General features: G+C 42.5%; 1 protein-coding gene across 10 annotated transcripts in view; it reads left to right on the top strand.

Moving 5' to 3' along the window:
• The window catches only part of PASD1 (PAS domain containing repressor 1), a 96,336-nt gene that overhangs the window by 29,634 nt on the left and 43,726 nt on the right, over positions 1 to 22,976 (top strand). For all 10 annotated transcript variants that reach the window (XM_083422295.1, XM_083422300.1, XM_083422299.1 and 7 more), the window contains exons 2-4: positions 19,412 to 19,468; positions 20,771 to 20,925; positions 22,283 to 22,374. In XM_083422295.1, coding sequence (XP_083278421.1) covers positions 19,437 to 19,468; positions 20,771 to 20,925; positions 22,283 to 22,374 — 279 coding nt within the window. In that variant the 5' untranslated portion in view covers positions 19,412 to 19,436. The remainder of the gene's footprint in view (positions 1 to 19,411; positions 19,469 to 20,770; positions 20,926 to 22,282; positions 22,375 to 22,976) is intronic.

The raw sequence follows: 22,976 nt of genomic DNA, 5'->3' as shown, positions 1-22,976 counted from the left end.
CGCATTAATGCCATGGCCTCCACTCCCCTGGGGAAGGGGAAAACCTTTCCATCCTGAGGGCCACATTGCTTCATGGGCAGCTTTTCAGGGGCCACATTTGCCAGAGGCAAATGGAGCTGGCTCTTACTTTTTGTGGAGTAGGCTGCATTCCAGCCACACACATCAGGTGTCCCTACATGCGTGCATACGCACGCACACACATCTCTCCATGGTCCTCCAGGCAAGCAAGGGCATCATCGCCGTCCAAGACACATTCCAGGCAGGCAAAAATACAGAGCAAGGCTGGCGAGGGATGTGGCTTAGTAAGAGTGGTTGTGGCCAGGGAGAGATGCTTGGAGTGCCACATTTAACCCTTGCTGTAGAGGAGCCTCTAACAGAGAACACTTGGCACCTCAGCACAGTACACTTAACACATTTGTAAACCGCTTTGAGGTTTACAATCAATCAGCGGCTGAAATAAATAAAATAAACAAATGATTCTTTGGAGGATCCATGACAGTTAAACATGTGCCAGGGTCCAGCTGCACACTTGCGCTGTTGATTCTTCATTTGTGGTTATCTGCTGGGATTCTTATAGTTAAGATAAGCTTGGAAAGTGATATGATTAAACCAATTAAGATATACCCTCAAACATTTTTCTAGTGAAAATAGAGATGTCTATTATTATTATTATTATTATTATTATTATTTAATTAATACCTCATCTATCTAACTTGGTTGCCCCAGCCACTCTGGATGACTTCCAACAACAAAAAAATAATAATTTAAAATTAAAGCTTCTCTATTCAGGGCTGCCTTCAGGTGTCTTCTAAATGTTGCATAGTTACTTATCTCCTTGGCTCGGTGTTCACATGACATTTCTCTGATGAAAATCAGGGCATCCTAAGGAAAAGTGGGACATTTCAGGATCAAATCAGAAACCAGGACAGCTTCTGTAAATCCAAGACTGTCGCTGGAAAATAGGGACAATTGGAGGGTCTGATAAAAGTTTGTAGCGAAAGCATAATACTAGTTTTCCTCTGTGTTTATAATATCTTGAATCTGCTTTGTTGGCTTTTTCACCACTCAGGGCTGCGTGTATCCCTTTCTCTCTCTCATCCCCTTTCCATGCTAAATACTTTCAGGAGTATCACGGAATGACTCCGCAAGATAAGAATGGCACGCCTATAGAAAGGGTGGCATGGCAGTGTCCTTAAGCTATCCATTTCCTTCCTCTGCCTTCTGACACTCCATCCCTGCCATCTCACCATCAGCTTTAAGATTATTTCTGTGGCATCAGTAAGGTCGCTGGGCCATGAATGGGGAGCTCAGCTGCAGAACAGATGTGAACCGGATCATTTCAGGATCTCTGAGCCAAATGAGGTTAACAAAGAATTGTGAGCTGTAAGGCTTTATATTCTTTCGGGCTTCTGCGCTCATTTGTTGTACCTGGGTCAGGATAATGCAGTGCTATGTGTGCTTTTATTTGGCTTGAATTAATATGCACAGGGCTTAAAAATAGAAGATGAAGCCAGTTAATTCATCCCTGCTGTGACTTCTTTTGATACTCATTTCAACAGGCAAGCTGATAAAAATCTGTGGGGAGTATCTAAACTTTAATCCTTTGAGTTTTTGCTTTGCTAGTGTAAGGATCTAGATGCATGTTTGCACTAATTGCATTCTCCCCCCCCCCCCCGCTTTCTCTATATGGCTACTTGCCAGGCTTTAAATATTATTTAAGATAAGCTTTGAAGTCAGTGAATGACTTCCTGGTTGTCAAGAGTTCTAGGCATTCCACCGCTAACACATGCACATGAAGATCAGATAGCAAAAAAGGAATTGTTGAGTAAGTTGTTCAGCTTTTGGGAATTACTAAGGCATTAGAATTGTTTCCCTCTTCCCCAAGTATTTTATTCTGTCCAAAATCAAAATATATTTATTGTACTGACCATAGGACAAAAAACCAGTTACATATAAACAGTGTATACACAATCATTTTAGTCTGGCTCTCTGTTGGTTAATATTGCTACGGGCCACCACAATCTTTGATGAGCAGTGCAAGATCCTAGGCCTCTTGGTGCATATTTCTTTTGGAATGAGGCATGACAGAGACTGCATACCTTCCAACAGTTATTCAGTGAAAATGGGGACATCCTATTCCATAATAATGATAATTTTATTATTTATACACCATCCATCCGACTTCCCCAGCCACTGCGGGCAGCTACCAACATATAGAAAAACATTAAACCATTTACAGGACTGCCTTCAGGTGTCTTCTGAACATTGTATAGTTATCTCCTTGGCTTCAGGATCCTCCTTGGCAGGATCTTAGCACCCAGCACTCTCTGCTCCTGTGGTTTCCAGCAACTGGCATATGGGCTTTAAATGTACTTTTATTGTGTGGTGCATATGCAGTCAATGTTTCTTGTATCTGTTTTATTCAGTAGACTATTCTGAATTCTGGAGGGATGGAGAGCAGTAATAAAGTGAAACTGCTTTAAATTAAAACAAATAGAATAATAGTACTGACCTACCTACAGGTTTGAAAAGATTGCTGAAACAAGGCATATGAAGTGCTTTGAAACTCCGAGAGCCGAGCATTTGTTCAGAGAGGGCATGCCATATTGGAACGCAAACAAAATGCTTTGCATCTGTAAGTGGAAAGGAAACCCCACTGCAAGGAATAGCAGGGTATTGGAAGAGACAGACTAGATCTGCTCAGTGCCAGCTTATACAGTGGTACCTCGGGATACGAATGGGATCTGTTCCGGAGCCCCGTTCACATCCTGAACAGAACGTAAGACACGCCTGCGCATCGCGTTTCTCCGCTTCCGCGTATAATGTCATTTTGAGCATCTGTGCATGTGCAAGTGGCAAAACCCGAAAGCATAGCTGTCAACCTTCCCCTTTTTTGTGGGAAATTCCCTTATTCCATCGCTGCTTCCCGCTGATATCCTGGATTGTTAGATATCCCGTAGACTGTTCCCGAGACAGGTGAGGCTGCTGATCCCTTATTTTTGAGGCTGCTGATCCTTTATTTTCAAATCTGAAAGTTGACAGCTATGCCCAGAAGTAACATGCTCTGTTATTTCCGGGTCGCCGCAGAGCGCAACCCGAAAATACTTATCCTGAAGCGTATTTATCCCGAGGTGTGACTGTACTGAGTTTTCCTCTGGAGGGAGAGTTAGAATTGGGACTTCCAAGGATGCATTTCCTATCTCTAAACTACTTTCTAGCTATTAAACAGTCTGATACAGGAGTCCAGTAGTGGAGACAGCACTGCAGGGGGAGTAGGCCTCAGGGGACAGTGGGGAGGAAATTATGTCCTTCACTCTTTCTCTGGTGTCTGAACAATAGCACTCTTAAGATTCCTATTCCAGTTTATCATTTCTTCATGTCTGGAGCCAGGAACAGTGTTGTGAGATGGAAAATATTTCCAAGGAAGCACTTTTTCCCCATTCCATAAGTTCATTAAGTAGCAATGAATGTATGCTATTTGCAAATAGAATTGCTGTATTACGCAAGCTTGGCAGTTTCAGAGTTTTTAGCTCTGTTTACTAAATACAGGATAAGTAAACATGCTAAATTAGATCACTTTCTAGGGCATCAGAACATTTTCTGATGCAAATTCCCCTGTGAAAACAAGTCTAATTTGCACAGCGACATTTTCTGGAAATCACTCACTCTGGGGTGGGACAATACTGCAACATTTTGCTGCGGGTACTATTTATATTTATTAGCCCAGTTCTAATTCCCGACCCCCACTCTTATCGTGTGAAAATACCCAAGCAAAAGAACAACCCTGAAATTACTACTGCTCCTTTTGGATCGGTTAATAATCTTGACGTCTTCATTTTTGTTGCACCCCCAGAATTCTATCAAAACAAATCAGCGGAAGAATTAATTTCATAAATATTTCTTCTGTTATGTAATTCCAGAAACCTTCTTCATAAATAATTGCTTCAACATTGGTGTGGCAAGAATTCTCCAGCCTGCTTGGCAGGCATATCCAAGCTTTCCATTATTTGCAATACCCATAACACTGTCTCTGTGTGAGTGATTGATCATGTCCTTGTGTTGATGGAGAAATGGGGAAAAAACAAGGTCCGGCTGAGCCCCATAGGACTCATTAGCACATGGGCACTGCAACTGCCTTTGAATGGACAGAGCCCATTGTGGGGATGGGTGAATCTGTCCATTTCAGTTTTATTCAGTTTCCCAGTTTGGAATCTTAAGTTCAGTTCTCCATGTTTCCATATGAGTTTGCATTATTGCATGGCAAGACCCCCAAGCCGACCCCCCATTAGAATAAAGAAATTCACACAGACACGGATATTTTGTTTAAGGTTTTGGGGCAAAATATTGGCCATAACCTTATTGATTACAGGAATGGGAGCGGTATTGGCTTAGGCATTGGCAAGACTATATCTGACTCCGCTTTGCAGGAAGTCTGTAAGGGCAAACCACCCAAAGGGAAATTAAAGTGACAGCAATGTTCCCCACCAGGCACCTCCACTGCACTCTCACTTGGCTCAAATATTGTCTGCACAGGTAAGCAGACGCCGGTGCCCATTCCGATAGCAGTATGTGCCCAGGAGTGACGTTGCAGCAAAGCCCAAACAAAGCACTTTACCATACTGGATAAATTGTAAATATAGAACATATATAAGGGATTAGAAGGAGATAGATCCATTCCTTCCAATAGACTGCAATAAAGCTCCAAAGCGATGCCCTTAAAGCCTGACAGATGAAAACACGTGTGAGTGTGCGAGTGATAGTGTGTATGTACAAACTGTTATTCACTTGTTGAGTTTATTTTCATGAATATATGTATCAAACCTATTATCAGTATGATGATGATGATGATGATGATGTAAATTCCATGCAATGGAAGCAACCCAAATTGATTATGCTAAACACGCCTGGTCAGGCCAATGCAATTAAACCAGGAGCTGATTGCTATAAATTTACTCGTTAATTTGACCCAAAGTGTGCGCTTGCAGCAGGCAGTATAAGAAGAAAAATAGATCCCAATAAATACTGCTATGTCAATTTCCAGAAAACCAAACAAGTTGCGGTACTTGAAAGGTTGCAGTTATAAGAAGGACTAGTTGAAAATAAACAACTCCTTTCTACACAGACAGCAGGATCAATCAATTATAATTGCAATTATAGCCTGCGGGGTAATAAAAATTTTAGAGCAGCACTTCTACTGAAAGGCCAATTGTAGCACTGATCCCCAAGAAAATATAAGTATATATATAATTGTGCATAAATTTATATAAACTATTTATTTAGTTAGTGTGATTAATTGATTCTAGGCTGACGGAAGGGAGAACCAGAGTGGGCAAGCTAAAGCCACAAGATCACCCAAATGGTGGCTATTATTCATCTATTTGTTTACACCAAATATTTATTATGTGATTTAAATTCTGCACTTAAAGCTCATTGGCACAGCCTCTGCCGTGCCCACAGAACCTCAGAACTATAGCATTGCGACTCTGAGGATCAAATGACCCATATAGGAGTGAAACCTTCAACCTCGGCATCATTGACACCACTCCAACCCGCTGAGGAGGGGTGGGAAATAACCCAAACGGCCCTTCAGAGTAGCGCTGAACAACCAGCGCCAGTGAAAGAAAACAACAGAACAATTAAAGGGGCCTGCAGGCCGAGAAATGTCAAATAAAAGCAATCAGTAAAAGTAAGCCCTTAAATTAAGTTACTTGTATTCAGTACACATGTACAGCTGTCAGCGCAGAACAGAATTATTTTTCTACGCAATTTGACCCAATGCACACTTCTTTTTGAGAGAAAATTTTCCCTAGTACAATGCATTTTTGTATGTTGTTTTTACCAGCATATGTTTTACTACACACACTTTACCCAGGTTTGTGCATTTTTGTGCATTTGGCTGGAGAACTGTACTGCAGATTTTGCAGCTGTGTGAGTTTTGAAAGATGGCTGTGTTCAGTTTGCATATTGTTGTGGAATACTGTATTGCGTTCTTTTGAGTTTACCTAGCAAATACTGATCCAACGCATACCCTTACCTATTGCTCTGGTTGCCTGAGATATATATTTTAAGTCCTTATACTATGTACAGTCAGGAAATGTAGTATGTTCCAATCCAGTAATGTAGTAGTTCTTACATGGTTATGTTTCTGCAAAGCCTTCCGAGTTTTCTAGAGCAAGGAAGAGAGGACTGAAGTGCAGCAGACTCTCTTGAAGATTCTTTACTCCTCTGCTGCTTGTATCTAGGTTAATGAAACAGGCTTGTGCATGCAATAAGTTACGGAAATGTGTTACTGGGGCAGGAGAATTCCTGTCTACCTCTCCGTCCCAGAAGAGAAGAGGCAAAACTGTACATCTTCATTCCTCTTTGACATGGAGACATGGCAACTCTGGCCACCCTCCAAAAGTGTCTGTGAGTGTGCATGCTTTACTTTGGCTAGCTAAATGTCATTCTGAGTTTGCAACAGTCTGCCAACAGCAGGAGGCAAATTTTAATGCTGCATGTATAGACTCCTTAATTACCGCATTCTCAGTGCTTAAACCAGCCATAAGGAAAATGGAAGCCCTGCCTGCTGTTGAAATGTCATCTATAAAAATGAGGCATAATTGAATCAGTAACACTTTACTGGAAAGGTTAAACTCACACTTTTCTTTTAAAGTCATTGTGCATTCAGATGTCAGACGCAAGCTGTTTCTTTCTGCCTATAGTTGAGCTTGAGTGGCAGACCCTGATTGATACTATAGATGTGTGCAGCCATAGCGGTTCAGAGAGCTGTCCTCCTTCCCCAAATGTAGTTATAACGGTATGCTTATTGTAAAGGAATTGTGGCAATCCCGTATGTGCTCTGTTGCATAAGCTCGTACTCGGCTTTATGGTTCCATCATTGGAAGCCACCCAAAGACCAGGAAACCTCAAATTCCTTTGAAAGAAAGTCATGAAAATGGGTTTTTGTTAAGGACCCATCAGAATGAGAGTTAAGCTTTGCCTAAAATTCTGTCGCTTGGAAAGAGCTATCTGGGAAAAATATAGTACTTTGCTCAGGAAAGAACCTTCATTCAGAGGTCTCATCCTAGCTGTTACTAAGTTATGAGCACTTTCCTGAGTATTCATGCCCTCCCCTCTCTGCTTGTGTACGTTTTTATAGGGCTAGGATGAGTACCTTCTTCCTCTGGGGACATCGCTTTGATGGATGGTGTGAATTAGATTGAGAAGCAAACTTTGCTACTACTATTTAGCGCATACATGCTGCTGACAATTTACAAAGTGCACCACAATCTTTTTATCATATATTTGCCATCACAAGTAACCCTCTAATCTGGTTAATGCTACTTCTACTTTGCAGTCAGGAGGCAAAAGGTCAAGGGCTAATGATATATAGGACTGAGTCAGATTTTTGTCGAATGTTGCATTTAGCCATGAAACATTGTTTTGGGGGGAGCATGAGGTTTTCTCAGGTTCATCCAAAGGGCACAAAGATCAGCTTTTGCTGTGAAATTAGAACATCCCGCCCTCATTGGCAGAGCCTTGCCAAGAGGAAGGAAGCTATGCCACTGAGCTTAGCTGTTGGCATAGTTCGACACTCCTAAGTTAGTTTATACAGCAACTTTAAAGGGAGGCAGTTCACAGAAATATTCAGAACCCCACCCACTTCTCTTGGTAAGAGGGAAATTATATTACTGCACTTTGCTTCTGTTAAAATGTCTGTTGCAGTTGCTCCCTTTGGCAAGTTTGGAAAAGTTAGGGGACAGCAAAGGAAGGGCATTAGTCTCTCTTGTGCCCATCATGACATCATCAGTGGTGCAAGTTGTGGCTGATTCAGCAGAAGTCCAGTTTTGAAATCAGAGGCATTTAAGTTATCCAGACGATGCCATCCAAATTGTTTTCCATTTAACCAGCCCCATTCCAAACTGGATGTGGGTGGGTCTTTCATTACTAATTGCAGCATGTTGCAATTCTGCAAGCGTGCTAATGGTTGCCAAAGTAGCTTCTCATTTTGCACATAGTAAACTTTTGTTACACCTGTAATCTGCAGTTTATAGAGAGGCTATCGCCCTATGACCTATGTTCACGGAACATGTTAATTCCCCTGGAACTAGGTAAAAATGCTAATATCTACATAGAAATGCTTCTCTGAGTAATTTGGTAATTAGTATTCTTTTTTATTATTAATTTGTATACCACCCTTCGTCTGAAAATCCCAGGGCGGTTCACAACAGAAAAATACAAAATTAAAATACAAAATACATAATAAAACCAAACCAAAACAATAACCTCCCAAACACATTTGAAAAGCCATAGAATGTTAATCAGCCAAACTCTAAGCAGTCATTAGTAAGCCTGTGACTTTAGGACAAAATGCAGGAAATGCATATTACAGATCTTACACTGCAATATTTTGCTCCATATTGCAATTTTTTCTTTTGGGAGAATTACAGTAGCCAGTCAACATGTTCTTATTTATTAATTTGCAGAATTTGTATACTGCTTTATATCCAGAAGTTGCAACAATGGGGTTTACAATATAGTTTTAATTAATTAGTTAATTTATGAAGCATCCTGAATAAATCAGCACAGCAAGATGGAAGCAATCCCAACAAAAGCCAGTATCAACAAGAATGGAAAAATAAGGCTGGGAAGACCAAAAGCTTTCCTAAATTAAAGCGCCTTTTCCCACTTTCTGAAAAGCAAGCAGGAAGGAGCATTGAAAAGCCTCTCTGTAGGAAGGGCACTCCAGAGAATCGTAGCCACAACTATGAAGACACTTCCTTTTCAAGGGCTTAATTTTGACTGGGTTGTTGATTGGTTGACTTCTGTTGATTATGCAGAGCAATAAAAGCAGCACTATTTTTCTAGAAAAAGAGGTCCCTTGTTTTCTTATACAGTCATACCTCATGTTACGTTTGCTTCAGGTTGACCCTTTTCAGTTTGCATCCCACGGCAACACGGAAGTACCGGAAAGGGTTACTTCCGGGTTTCGCCGCTCGCGCATGCGCAGATGTGCAAAAAGACACCACGTGCATGCGCAGAAGTGGTGACTCGTGACTCGTGCATGCCCAGGCACAGGTTGCGTTCTCTTCAGGTTGCGAATGGGCCTCCGGAATGGATCCCATTCACAACCAGAGGTACCACTGTAATGGCAATGGTGCCCACCTGAGAGCTTATCCCTGTTTTCCAGGGGCAGTCCCAGATTTACAGAAACTACTGGTTTCTAATTTGATCCTGGAATGTCCTGCTTTTCCTTTGGATGTCCCTGTTTTCACCTGAGAAATGCTGGAGGGTATGCAGTTATATGACCCCCAAACCAAGGAGATGAGTAACAATACAACCTATAGAAGACCAGAAGGCAGCCCTGTATCAGAAAGTATTTTTTAATGTTTAATGTTTTATTTTGTTTTTATATTTGTTGTAAGCCACCTAGAATGGCTGGGGCAACCTGGTCAGATGGGGAGGGGCATTAATAACAAAAGTGTTGTTGTTGTTGTACAGGACATCCCTATTTTCATTGGAGAAATATTGGAGGGTTAGGGTGCAGGGCCATCCCCATGTTTCGGGGAGCCCTGGGACACTGGGAATCTGTGGGTGCCTTTGCCCACTCTTCTTTCTCAACCATTCTCCTCCTGCCTATTGGACTCAGCCCTTTCAAGTAAAACCAAGTACAGTATTGACCTATATGTCAGCCCATTGTCAAAAACCTGCTCAAATCTGCTGCTTTTAATGGTAGTTCAAATTTAAAATATACAGTGGTACCTCGGTTTAAGAACAGTCCGGTTTAAGAACAGTCCAGTTTACAAGCTCTGCAAAACTGGATATAATATGCCGGTTTGAGAACTTTACCTCGCCTCGGTCTATGAACGGAATCCGAACAGTGAAAGGGCACCGGCGGCGGGAGGCCTCATTAGGGAAAGTGAGCCTTGGTTTAGGAACGGTTTCAGTTTAAGAATGGACTTCCAGAACGGATTACGTTTGTAAACCAAGGTACCACTGTATATGTTTTTAATTGCCTATTATTTTACATTTTAAATGTTTGTTTCATATCTGTTATTCAGTTAGAGGTTCTAATAACAGTCAAGCCATAAAGAAATTATGACCAAGATAGGTAATACGAAAAGAAAACTAATTATTTGAATTTCACTGATTGCTTTTAAAAATAATACTTAGCAAACAGTATAGCTCGTGGTGCTTTTTCTCTAAAAAAATGTTTAGGGGTACAGTGGGAACTCGGGTTGCGAACGTGATCCGCGCAGGAGGCACGTTCGCAACCCGCAGCCCCGCGTCTGTGCATGCACAACGCACGATTTAGTGCTTCTATGCATGCACAAGCATCGAAACCCGGAAGTAACCCGTTCCGGCACTTCCGGGTTCGTTGCAGTGTGCGACCTGAAAACACGTAACCTGAAGTGTCTGTAACCCGAGGTACCACTGTACTCCTATTTTCCTACACATATTGAAATACTGCCCCTCAATGAGGCCAAACTTAGATTCACAAAATGTATAGGTCTATGCGTCCCCCTGCATCCCCCCAGAAAAAAGCACTGCTCAGAGGTATAACTTAACGTGCAATTTTAGGCACAGTCACAGTAAAGTCAATGGGAGGACAGACATGTCATTCATTGAGATTATCCCCCCCCCCCAATGGCAAGGGTAGCTTATCTTTGATCTAATCCTTTCACCTGGACTTTAAATGGGCACAGCACAGGTAGATGGGCAGGTGGATAGAATCACACAGTTACAAGTTTGACCACATCTTATGAAACTTTTCTGACGTATCTTGAATCGATTCTATTTAAAGATCCAGCTTAAAACAAGACGGCGAACACTTTGCACTCAATGTAGCCCTAAACTGTTTAATCCAGTTAAGAATATTTTGACCTTATTTGTACCATCTAGGCCGATTCTTTTTACAGCTCAACATTCTGCTGCATCATGGCAGAAAAGGCTGTGTGTGTTTTGGCAAACATTTTTACATGCAAAGCTATTCCCCCCAACTTGTGCTTCTAGCCAAGTAAATGTTAACTCCAGCTTTCTCGTTTATTTAGCTGTTCTGCTCTGGCACTCAGACAGTGCAAAGTAAGTTGAACACTTGAGAGATATATATATGCTGATTATCATTGTTGTTAGCACTGAAGCCTTAAAAATTAAGGATGCAGTCCTAACTCCCTGGTGCTGATGGACTCAAGGAGCATTGCTTTGCCATAAAAAGCCTCTATCAACCTGTAGCCCTCAAGTTTGGAATTGGTGCCCCACACTTGGAGAGCCATGGTTTCCCTATCCTTTCGCTGGGGCCTGCTCCGAGACGTTCTCAAATTCTGTGCCCTCCAGATGTTTTAGACTACAACTTCCATAATTGGGCATCATCTGAGGTGCACAAGGTTGAGGGAGGCTGTGCTGGAGCTCACAGAGGGCATACCCAGAGATCCAGTGTTTTATAAAAAAGTGTCGGTGTGGTCAAAGCGTCAAACTTACTTAAACCTCCCCTACTGCAGCAAAGGGGCGCAGGTGGCGCTGTGGGTAAAAGCCTCAGCGCCTAGGGCTTGCCGATTGAAAGGTCGGCGATTCGAATCCCCGCGGCGGGGTGTGCTCCCGTTGTTCAGTCCCAGCGCCTGCCAACCTAGCAGTTCGAAAGCACTCCCAGGTGCAAGTAGATAAATAGGGACTGCTTACTAGCGGGAAGGTAAACAGCGTTTCTGTGTGTGGCTCTGGCTCGCCAGAGCAGCGACGTCACGCTGGCCACGTGACCCGGAAGTGTCTTCGGACAGCGCTGGCCCTCGGCCTCTTTGAGTGAGATGGGCGCACAACCCTAGAGTCTGTCAAGACTGGCCCGTACGGGCAGGGGTACCTTTACCTTTTAGTGCAGCAAAACTTACTATAGGTCCTTGGGACACTTACACTCTCTCAGCCTAGCCTACCTCATGGGGATGTTGTGAAGAGAAAGTGGGTTGGAGGTGGGGGGACGACGACAACGACCACAAACACTTCCATGAGTTCTTTGGATGAAAAGCAATAAATACATGCAATAAATAAATATGTATATATTCATTCAGCTTTTTTGATATCCTATTTTAGTCTTGCATTTCTTGCTTTAGTGTCTTCCCCACTTTCTGTTTTGTGTAAAAGTACCTCTGCAAACATGTAAAAATTGCAGTTAGCCATCGGCTAATTAAATGATCTGTGGCCTTGTAAGGGATGCTGGTGGCACTATGGTCTAAACCACAGAGCATAGGGCTTGCCGATCAGAAGGTTGGTGGTTCAAATCCTTGCAATGGGGTGAGCTCCCATTGTATAGTCCCAGCTCCTACACACCAAGCAGTTCAAAAGCATGTCAAAGTGCAAGTAGATAAATAGGTACCACTCTGGCAGGAAGGTAAATGGCGTTTCTGTGCGCTGCTCGGTTTGCCAGAAGCGGCTTAGTCATGCTGGCCACATGACCTGGAAAAACTGTTTGCGGACAAATGCCAGCTCCCTCGGCCCATAGAGCAAGATGAGTGCGCAACCCCAGAATCGTCCGTGACTGTCAGGGGTACCTTTACCTTTACCTTTACCTTTTATGGCTTTTTAAACTGGGGTGTGTGTGTGTGTATGTGATAATTCTATGTACTGTATTTTTGTGCTTTTAAATTGTAAACCACCCTGTGACCCTGGAATGAAGGGTGGTATAGAAACATATAACATATGTGGCTTTTTAGTTTAGATTAAAGATGACATCACAGGCATGTATAAAATCATACATTGTGTGGAGCATAAACATAGAATTGTAGAGTTGGATGGGACACTGAGGGACATCTAGTCCAACCCCCTGCAATTTAGGAATCTCAACTAAAACATCCAGCGAAGGAGGGTCCACAATTTCCTGAGGGAGTCCATTCCATTGCCGAACAGCTCTTACTGTCAGAAAGTTCTTCCTGATGTTGAGTCGGAATCTCCTTTCTTGTGACTTGAAGCCACTGGTTCAGGTCCTACCCTCTGCGGTCTACTATGACCTCTAGATCCTTGTCACATGTACTACTAGCAAGCTAAGTATCCCCCAACTTATATTTGTGCAGCTGGTTCTTCCAGCCAAAGGGGACGCAGGTGGCGCTGAGGTCTAAACCACTGAGCCTCTTGGGCTTGCTGATCATCAGGTCAGCAGTGTGAATCCCCGTGATGGAGTGAGCTCCTGTTGCTCTGTCCCAGCTCTTGCCCATCTAGCAGTTTGAAAGCATGCCAGTGCAAGTAGATAAATAGGTACCGCTGCATTGGGAAGGTAAACGGCACTTCCATGCTCTCTGGTTTCCGTCATGGTGTTCTGTTGTGCCAGAAGTGGTATAGTCCTGCTGGCCACATGAACCAGAAGAAGAAGAAGAATTTGGATTTGATATCCCGCTTTATCACTACCCTAAGGAGTCTCAAAGCGGCTAACATTCTCCTTTCCCTTCCTCCCCAACAACAAACACTCTGTGAGGTGAGTGAGGCTGAGAGACTTCAAAGAAGTGTGACTAGCCCAAGGTCACCCAGCAGCTGCATGGAGACTCGAACCCGGTTCACCAGATTACAAGACTACTGGTCTTAACCACTACACCACACTGGCTCTCCAGAAAGCTGTCTGTGGACAAATGCCAGATCCCTCGGCCTGAAAGTGAGATGAGTGCCGCAACCCCATGGTCGCCTTTGACTGGACTTAACCGTCCAGGGGTCCTTTACCTTTACCTTTACCTATTACCTCTTCCAGCATAAGTGTACACAAGTGGATAGAGAACAATTTATCTCCCTTATATCGCAATGCCATTAAATTATGGAATTTGCTCCCTCCACAATCTGCTCAATGGGTCAGAGAGGACGTTCCTCTCAGGAGCATGCAATTCCTAATTACTTTCACGGCAATCAAGATTGACACTGACCTCAGTGATACCTAGCTAAATCATTGAGACTCCAGATGTGCCTATATGTCCCTGTCCTCTGCTTTTCCTGCAACTCCCCCCCCAAACCCCCTCCCCCACTCCCGTCTTAATAATTTTAAAGTGTGGGCGTTTTCAACATGAGTAGAGGATGCAGCAAAATTGGCTAATTAAGCAACTGCTTCAGAGAAATGATACGTCTCACAGATAGACAATAAAATGATTCGGGGCAAAGAAAGGTCCTGGCAAATTAAAGCAATTAAAGATTTGATGTAACATGGAGAATCTTATAGTTCAGTGGGTGGTACTGCCTCCTGGGGGGCAGTGGGATTAGCTGGGGGGCAAGGAGGCAGTGGGAGGTAGGGACTGGGGGTGTAAGTGACTACCAGGCTTTGAAAAACTGGTGACACTGAAACAAGTTAATCAGTTTTGTTGACTTAATTCAGCTAAATAGTTTTAATTGAACATTGAATACATGTGCACTTAGTTGTTACGGTTTTGAATTCTACTGTGCTGTTATTTTCCTTAGAGGACTGTACAAACCGCTATTCTGAATAATGCTTTTTTATGGCTGCAACCTAGCAGTCGGGGGGGGGGGGCACCAAAAGTAGCACGGTAGCAGCACTGAATGGCAGAGTATAGCTGCCATAGTGCCTGAGCGGAACATTACATCATAGAAGTGGGGGGGAACCAGGGCGGATTTGATTTAAATCAAATCAATTTAAATTCCCTTTTTTACAGAAAGGTTCAACCTTGCTGGCATCCTCTTAGTATTGACAATCAGAGGAAGGTTTCATTTTTGGAATAATAAATTCTCAGAGTAGTTTTTACAGTTCTATCAAAAATTACTATTCTACTATTAGAAATACATAGACAGATAATTATGAAATTATTGTGAGGTTTAATAAGTTAACTCTTTATATTTGGACAACTTTTCTGCTGTACTTTATTGGAAGGAGAAAAATAACCATTTCCTTAATAACAATTTATTTAACTAAAACAGTAATAATATAGCACATGCAGTGCTTTTTTCCTGGGGGTACGCATACTCTTAAACATTTTGTGAATCCAAGTTTGGCTTCATTAAGGGGGGCGGTATTTCAATATGAGTAGGAAAATGAGAGTACCCCTAAATATTTTTTAGCACTGAGCATATGTATCCATGTTTGTTAACTGATGTGGTTAAACAAATTTTATTTTATTTTTAAACTTAGACTGAGTTTGGAGAGGCTGGCCTTTCTTTTTCTAGCGGGGAGGAGAGATACAGTTGGTAGGCTAGGCTGCAACAGGCTTGCAGAAAGAACAAGGAGGAGGAGAAACAGGCTGGTGGAAAGCTGGAAAAAGGGGAACCAGGGACTGGAGCAGAGAACTTCAGGGATTCCTGCTGCAGGACTGGAGTTCCGGGTAGAGACTTTATTGTTTGGACAATGCCAGGCGAGCCCTGGGAAGAAGGGCCTGGAAGCAGTGAACTCTTTTATTAGTTGACTGGCAAGCACTTCAAGGTCTTGCCAAGGCAAGGACTTACAGATCCCAGTTACTATTTCCAGTGGCGTAGCGTGGGGGGTGCAGGGGGGGCGGCCGCACCGGGCACAACATCTGGGGGGGGGGCGCGCTCGCACTCGCAGCTCTCTGCCCCTACCTGGCTCACTCACTCTCTCTCACTGCAGTGCTGGCTGTGCGAATCCGATCCGAGCCGCCGGGTCGCCACCCACTGTGGAGGGGAGGGTGCCAGGCGTGCGGTGCGGTGCGGAGAGAGAGCAAGGGACTATCTGGGGGAGGGACAGTGCAGCGTGGGGGGGGGGGGCTCAAATTACTTGCCTTGCCCTGGGTGCTGACAACCCACGCTACGCCACTGACTATTTCCACCCCCCTCTTTGGATTTGCTTCTACATTCAGGTGCCTATTCTGTACAGTTAAGTGTTAGTGCAGTTGTTGGAACCCAGTGGGACTGGGAAAAGGTTGCACTTGTCTCAATCTGAGTTGCACAGACATGCAACCGACTTGCACAATTATTACACAAAGATCCCAAGACTTGTGGAGTATTCTGTTCACAAGGCTGCACTTTAATTTTTACTGCTTCTCACTTAGCTACTTGCGCAGATCTATTCCACTCCATTGAACCTCTTGGAACTTAGCCTTTAAGAGGTAAGGGGTCGATTCTGTGTACATAAATTTGCAAAGGAACAAAATGGGATTAAGGTTTCCCCCCCTCAACTCTGTATGTTTATTTTATAACATTTTTCCTGTGAAGAAAAGGCATGTTACTTCTGCGGACACTGTTTCACACTTTTGAGAACTGCAAAAACAAGCATCTGTGAAATATCTTCTTGTTAGAAAAACTGCCTCAAATAATCTTAACAGAAACCTCTGGAAGAACATGACATTGTGAATGGATTAATGGAATTCATTTACCAAAAAATTTAAACATGGCATATAAAGCCTCATGCTACATAATTAAAAACAAATCCTTATTGCCTTCGGACTATGTTGTTGTTTAGTCGTTCAGTCGTGTCCGACTCTTTGTGACCCCACAGACCAGAGCACGCCAGGCACTCCTGTCTTCCACTGTCTCCTGCAGCTTGGTCAAACTCATGCTGGTAGCTTTGAGAACACTATCCAACCATCTCGTCCTCTGTCGTCCCCTTCTCCTTGAGCCCTCTATCTTTCCCAACATCAGGGTCTTTTCCAGGGAGTCTTCTCTTCTCATGAGGTGGCCACAGTATTGGAGCCTCAGCTTCAGGATCTGTCCTTCCAGTGAGCACTCAGGGCTGATTTCCTTCAGAATAGATAGGTTTGATTTTCTTGCAGTCCATGGGACTCTCAAGAGTCTCCTCCAGCACCATAATTCAAAAGCATCATTTCTTTGGCGATCAGCCTTCTTTATGGACTATAATGTAACCTTATAGCCTTTGGTCTATAATGTAACTTAAATAGAAAACTATCTTTAGAATTATTTTTCTTCCTCCAAAAGCATTCTATTTTTAAAAAGCCAATTTAAATATATATTTTTTGATTTAAATAAAAAAATCCAATTTAAAATTTAAAAATCCATAATTTATTTATTTTAAAAAACCATTGATTTTTATCCTCCCTGAGGGGAACTGAAATGGAGGCTAGTTGCCTGAGCTTCTTGCTAGAACCCTCAAAGTTGCTTAAGAATGCCAGGTACTAATGTCAGCCCTGTCTATGCTAACCTAATCTAATTCAGCGTTTGCATGCAATTTTTTTTAAAAAAATAATTATTTTCAAATAGGTTGAGATTTCTTACTGTCAGCCAAATTCTCAAATATTTGCCTATTTTCAAACCAGACATCCTTTCTAAAAAAATTTTTGACTGCTTATCCATGTTTTTAACCAACATCTTGGTTTTATCTGAATTTATTTTGAAACCTGCCACTTCTCCAAACCTTTTAATTTCTTCTCATGCTTTGGGAACACTCTCCAAGGGTTGTTCTAGAGTCAACAGCACATCGTCAGCAAATGTCCTTAATTTATAGACTCTAGGTCTCAATACCTTTAATTTTTCTGTTTTCCCTTATATTCTGAAGCAGTAACAGCGGAGCCTTTTCTTCACTGCTATTTTTCTTTTAAAAAAAAAAAAAGGAATGCTGGAACTCACCATGTTCTCTTAAAATAGCAACAATGCCCACCTCAGAGGTGCCGGAACTGAGTTCTGGCAAGTTCTGGCTGGAAAAAAAGAGAGACCTGCTTTTCTTCCATATTGTTCTTGTGAAGTTTTAAAACTTATGTAGCTGTTAAATCACTTGAGGTGGCGGTTGCCACGCAGCAAAAAATATTTTGTTGCACCCACCTAAAAAATTTCCTGGGGCGCTAGGTGTGGTCCTCTGGACGCACCGCTGAAGGTGGCTTGTGAGTTCCTGGGGTTGTGATTGGTTCATTACAGTCACTGATGGAGGGCGATTCTGATGGCATGGCTGTGATTAGTTCTGGTTGGGATTTTTTCAAAAGGGAGGATCATTCCCAGCAGTGTAAACGCTGGTGAAATCAAAAGGGTGTGGAGACAGTTTGTGGCTTGGTTTGCCTGCCACAGCCCATCTGTCAAAACAGGGATGTGATTTCTCATAATCACTCTGAACCGATGGATTTAATGCAAGTCGTCAGCTGAGAAACAATTTCCATAGATGTTTTCAGTGACTTCCATTGTGTTCAAGATGTGATTTCACCCCCATTTTTTTCTGTGGTTTTGAACATGTAAACCATGTTTGAGATTTGCACACAGATTTAGCTTTCTGATATAGAAAAGCAAACTTCTCTCTATCTGACATGGGTTGCACTCACCCGCCATACTAAACCAAACCAATGACTAGTGTAAATGTACCAGCTGCTGAGTAAGAGATCTCATCTGCTTTGCTCTCCCCTGTGCTTTAAATCAATGTGGTACCGCAATAAGCAAAGCTGTGAACCCTGGATCTTGGCTAACCATGATCTGTAGCCAAGGCTTGTTGTATGGCCTACCGGTACCCCCAGTTCATATGACATGTTCAGTCAGACTTTGGTTCAGCAGCTGTGCAATACTAACATAAAAATCGCAGAGAGGGCAATGCACTTGCAAGCTCAGGCCTATCATGATGTATGAACCAGGTTGTTGTGTTTTCCTTTAGGAGAGGCATTTTTAATGGTTCCCTATACACCTGAGGTGTGGGTGGCACTGGGGGTTAAACCACAGAGCCTAGGACTTACCGATCAGAAGGTCGGCGGTTCAAATCCCCGTGACGGGGTGAGCTCCCGTTGCTTGGTCCCTGTTCCTGCCAACCTAGAAGTTCGAAAGCACGTCAAAGTGCAAGTAGGTACCGCTCCGGCGGGAAGGTAAACGGTGTTTCCATGCACTACTCTGGTTCTCCAGAACCGGCTTAGTCATGCTGGCCACATGACCCGGAAGCTGTACGCCGGCTCCCTCGGCCAATAAAGCGAGATGAGCACCGCAACCCTAGAGTCGGTCACGACTGGACCTATTGCCAGGGGTCCCTTTATCTTTTATCCACCTGATGGGCCGTGGGTGGGGCTGTGGTCTAAACCACTGAGCCTAGGGCTTGCCTACTTTAACTGTCAGGGGTCCTTTACCTTTTTATACACCTGAGGGCCATCTTATGATCTCTGTAATCCTCATCAGCTGTCCAGAGTTTTCAACACTGAAGTAAAACTTCTTTGTTTTCAAGGGCTTCATTGAAATGTGACCCAACCATTCTGAGGTAGTTACTCTGATGTTTTATTATATGTTTGTTATTTTATTATTTACCGTTTCATATTGTTTACTGCTTTGGTATTTTAAAATGTAAGTTATATGCAGATGTTTATATGTAGATAAAATATTGAAAATGGTGTAGTTGGGTGTTTTGTTTTGTTTTTATCTATCCTGAGCTTGGGTCAGACAGGTTAGTTATCTAAATGAATCAGCCAACAAATACAGCAACATCAACAATTATTGGTTGGTGAAGCTGCCACCTTCATAGCGTTGGGCAATTGCCACCTTCATAGCGTTGGGCAATGTTTCTCATGCCTCTCGTATTCTCCTTGTGTTCCAGAACTCTGTATTGTGTAAACGAGCTGATGGACGAAGATGAGAAGGACAGGGCAAAGAGGTATGGATATAGGCGCATGTCATTCTCCAAGCTCACCTGTCCTTATCTGAAAATGCAACAACAGTTAACTATACCACTTCTGATAACAATGACTCAAAGCCCAAAGACCCAAAATGGAGGGTCGTTTCTCACTCTTGTTTCTTATTCTGTAGTGGTACAGATTTGTGTACCATGCAAGCTGGCATCCGTTTTCATCACGACTAACAAGGGTGAAATTATCAAAATTATCAAAGTTTATTAAAGGATAAAACTATCAAAGTTCATTAGCCCCCATGCTACATGCATCTTTTTGATGTTTTAGAAACTGTGGGTGAATAACTGAAATGTGGATCCATGTCATAATTATTCCACCCACACTTTCCCCTAGAATTTGGTTCTGCTGGAGTCAGGACACTGGGCTGGAAATAGCTGGAAATAACTCTTTCCTAAGGATGTAAGATCTTCACAATCCTGTTGGGTTCATGCAAGCACAATTGGCCAACATTGTGTTTCCAACAGGGGCAAACCAAATGACTGCAGTAGGCTTCCCCCTAACATTTAGTATCCAGCTGTGCAGTGTCTAAGGTCAAGTGTAGTATCTGTTCTTATCAGTTTAAAAAAGGAGGCACTGTTTAGCACTTATTTCATATTAGGTTTCCTGGAGATTGCACCTGTAGACTTCCTCCCAAATTCAGGGAGTTGCCTCCCGAAGTGGTTTAGAAACCATACACCAACACATACACAATGAAATATAATATTAAAACCATTTCAAACATCAAAACAGTGTTAAAAGCCAACATAAACCATACAGTAATACTTACCAGCATAGATCTAATATTCCAGAGCCAGAGAACAGTATTGTATATATGTAACCCAATCACAAGTTGCTTCCAGATGACCTGTTTCTTGAGCACTTACCCTGATTTTCCCCCTGCAAAGTTTGCAGGGAGGTTAGATGATAGCGACTACTTATTCTTACTTATTTTAAGGGAGGTCATACAATGTTGCATCAAGCAATTGTTACTTCATTTCCCCATCTGTTTCCTTATTGCAAGAAACTCACTTTTTTGGGGGGGGAGTGGGTTTGTGCAGAAGAATGCTGAATCAACTTTAATTGAACCACCTGAATATGCCAGTATCTAATTGAATTCCACCTAAAAATAACCGTAGTCTGGAATCTAGCTGTGAAAGGCTATGGTAAGAAAACAGGTCTTTATGGCTGTTTTAAAAATGTTGACATGATCACGACCTAAACCTCGATTTCACAGTTCTTGCATTATCCCTTCATTATTTTCAATGCACTTTTGTGTTTCGATTGACTAGGGCATCGCGCAACAAGTCAGAAAAGAAGAGAAGAGACCAATTCAACGTCCTTATTAAGGAACTATGTACCATGCTGCAAGGCCATGGGCATCCACTCAAGATGGACAAATCCACAATACTGCAGAGGACCATCGACTTCTTACAGAAACAGAAAGGTACCTGAACTGCCTGCAGGCTCCTTTTCTCTGCCTCCCTTCTTAGTAGTGCCATTGCTATTTTTACTGTTACTGAGGTATATTGCACTACAGGCATCTTAAAATGCATATCACAAGCTTTAAAAGGTGTGCAATGCCTTGCGATAACCCACCCCACCCAGCTAGCCTCTTTTTAAAGAGCACAAACAAACAGGATATATAATCTCTAGTTTGGGGAAGGAGGGAAGAGGGCATGTATTCCCAAGGCAAATATATTTTATAATAAGCTTTTGAAATGACAAGGATGTGGCTCTTAACATGGTAAGGCATAAAAAAGGGAGAGCCTTGAGCTTTTAAAATAAATACTTCAAAAAGAGCTGCATGAGTACTTATGCAAATTAACACTCAACCTTTGCATATTTTCCCCCCTTACAAACTTTGTAAAACCCTTGTATGAACACATGGAGCTGCCTTATGCAGATTCCTAGCTCTTTATGCCTATTCTGTTTGACAAAGATGGAACTGTAGTACTCCAAAACATGTTGCCCTCCATATGTTTGGACTTCCACTCCCATCATTCCTGACAATTGGCTATGCTGCCTGGGGCTGATGGGAGCTGTAGTCCAAAGCATTTGGCAGGCTTCAGATTGGAGAAGCCTCAGACAGAGCCTACAGAGCCTCAGTCAGAGGTCTTGCAGAACATCTGTTACGTGGTCTTTCTTACCTGGAAATGTCCAGGACTGAACCTTGGACCTTCTGCTTGCAACTCCTTAGAAACTGTTCCAAAACTATAAGGGCATTGAAGAGAGGGAGATTATTTCATTGTCAAAAATGTCATGTAACCAGTGCTTTTCTTCTAAAAAAATGTTTTGGGGTACTCTCATTTTCCCACTCATATTGAAATACTGACCCTCAATGAGGCCAAACTTAGATTCCGAAAATGTTTAGGGGTATGCGTACCCCTGCGTACCCCCCCCCCCCCGAAAAAAAGCACTGCATGCAACTGGACACCAGTAAGACATGAACATGATTGAGGATTGAGTATATTTATGGGATGTGTGTTCAAATGCATGTTTGCCTCAGCTGTCTTATGCATTTGGTCCCATGCCATGGATTTGGACCGTGGCATTATCTGCATTCTTCTGTTTCCTAGTCAGATCAATAATTATTTCTAGTCATTGGAGATGATTGTCAGGTTTTTCATCACTGTTTTGTCTATAGTTAGATTATCTTCTAGTACAGGGCTGAAGGGGTGATATATAATATGTCTAATTTTCTGATATTGCTCCCTTTAAATGGGCTTCATGTTTCACAGTGTGTGATACTCCTGTGCTGCTCAAAATCATAACTTGCCTGCCCTCCTTGTTTTTTCTTTTAGAAATCACAGCACAGACTGAGGCCTGTGAGATTAGGCAAGACTGGAAACCTTCATTTCTTAGCAACGAGGAGTTCACTCAGTTGATGTTAGAGGTAGGATAGAATTCAAATCGTACAGAATATGGGGGTGCTGATGTTCAGTTCTCTTTGTCACCAGGTCATTAACCTGCTGTCCTTCTGAAAGGTGCTAGAAAAACCACACCCAGCGTAATACAGAATGCCATCTGCCAACAGCTTTATACATGTGACAGTCTGGCTGTGAATTTCACTTTTCACAAACAACTTGGCTGGTGATATGAAGAATTAAGATTTGAAGCATCTTTCCGGTTTCCAAAGCCTGACATCCAGTTGTTTTGGCAGTGAATAAAATGCCTAACAGCCCTTCTGCAGTTTGTTTAATCATATATTCCCAACCATTTCCCATGTTTACTGTGGGAATTGGGAAGTTCATAAACCTTACACTTGAAGCACCCTAACTACAGATATATTTGGACATTTGCCAAGTGATTTTTTTATGTGTTCTGTGAGTCATCCTATTTGGGTATCCATTCTCAATCAGGCTTAGTGGGAAATAAGCATTCTGTACATTTTTATATATAAAAGAGTCCAACTATCTGCCTACTAACTTACCAACCCGTCTTGCTTTTAATTGTTTGTTAAAGCAAGGTTTCCCATGGTTTTCAGACAGTTCTCTG

Source organism: Podarcis tiliguerta (assembly GCF_965153285.1).
Source record: "Podarcis tiliguerta genome assembly, chromosome: Z".
Classification (NCBI taxonomy): Eukaryota; Metazoa; Chordata; class Lepidosauria; order Squamata; family Lacertidae; genus Podarcis; species Podarcis tiliguerta.
This window is presented reverse-complemented; position numbering and strand designations above follow the sequence as displayed.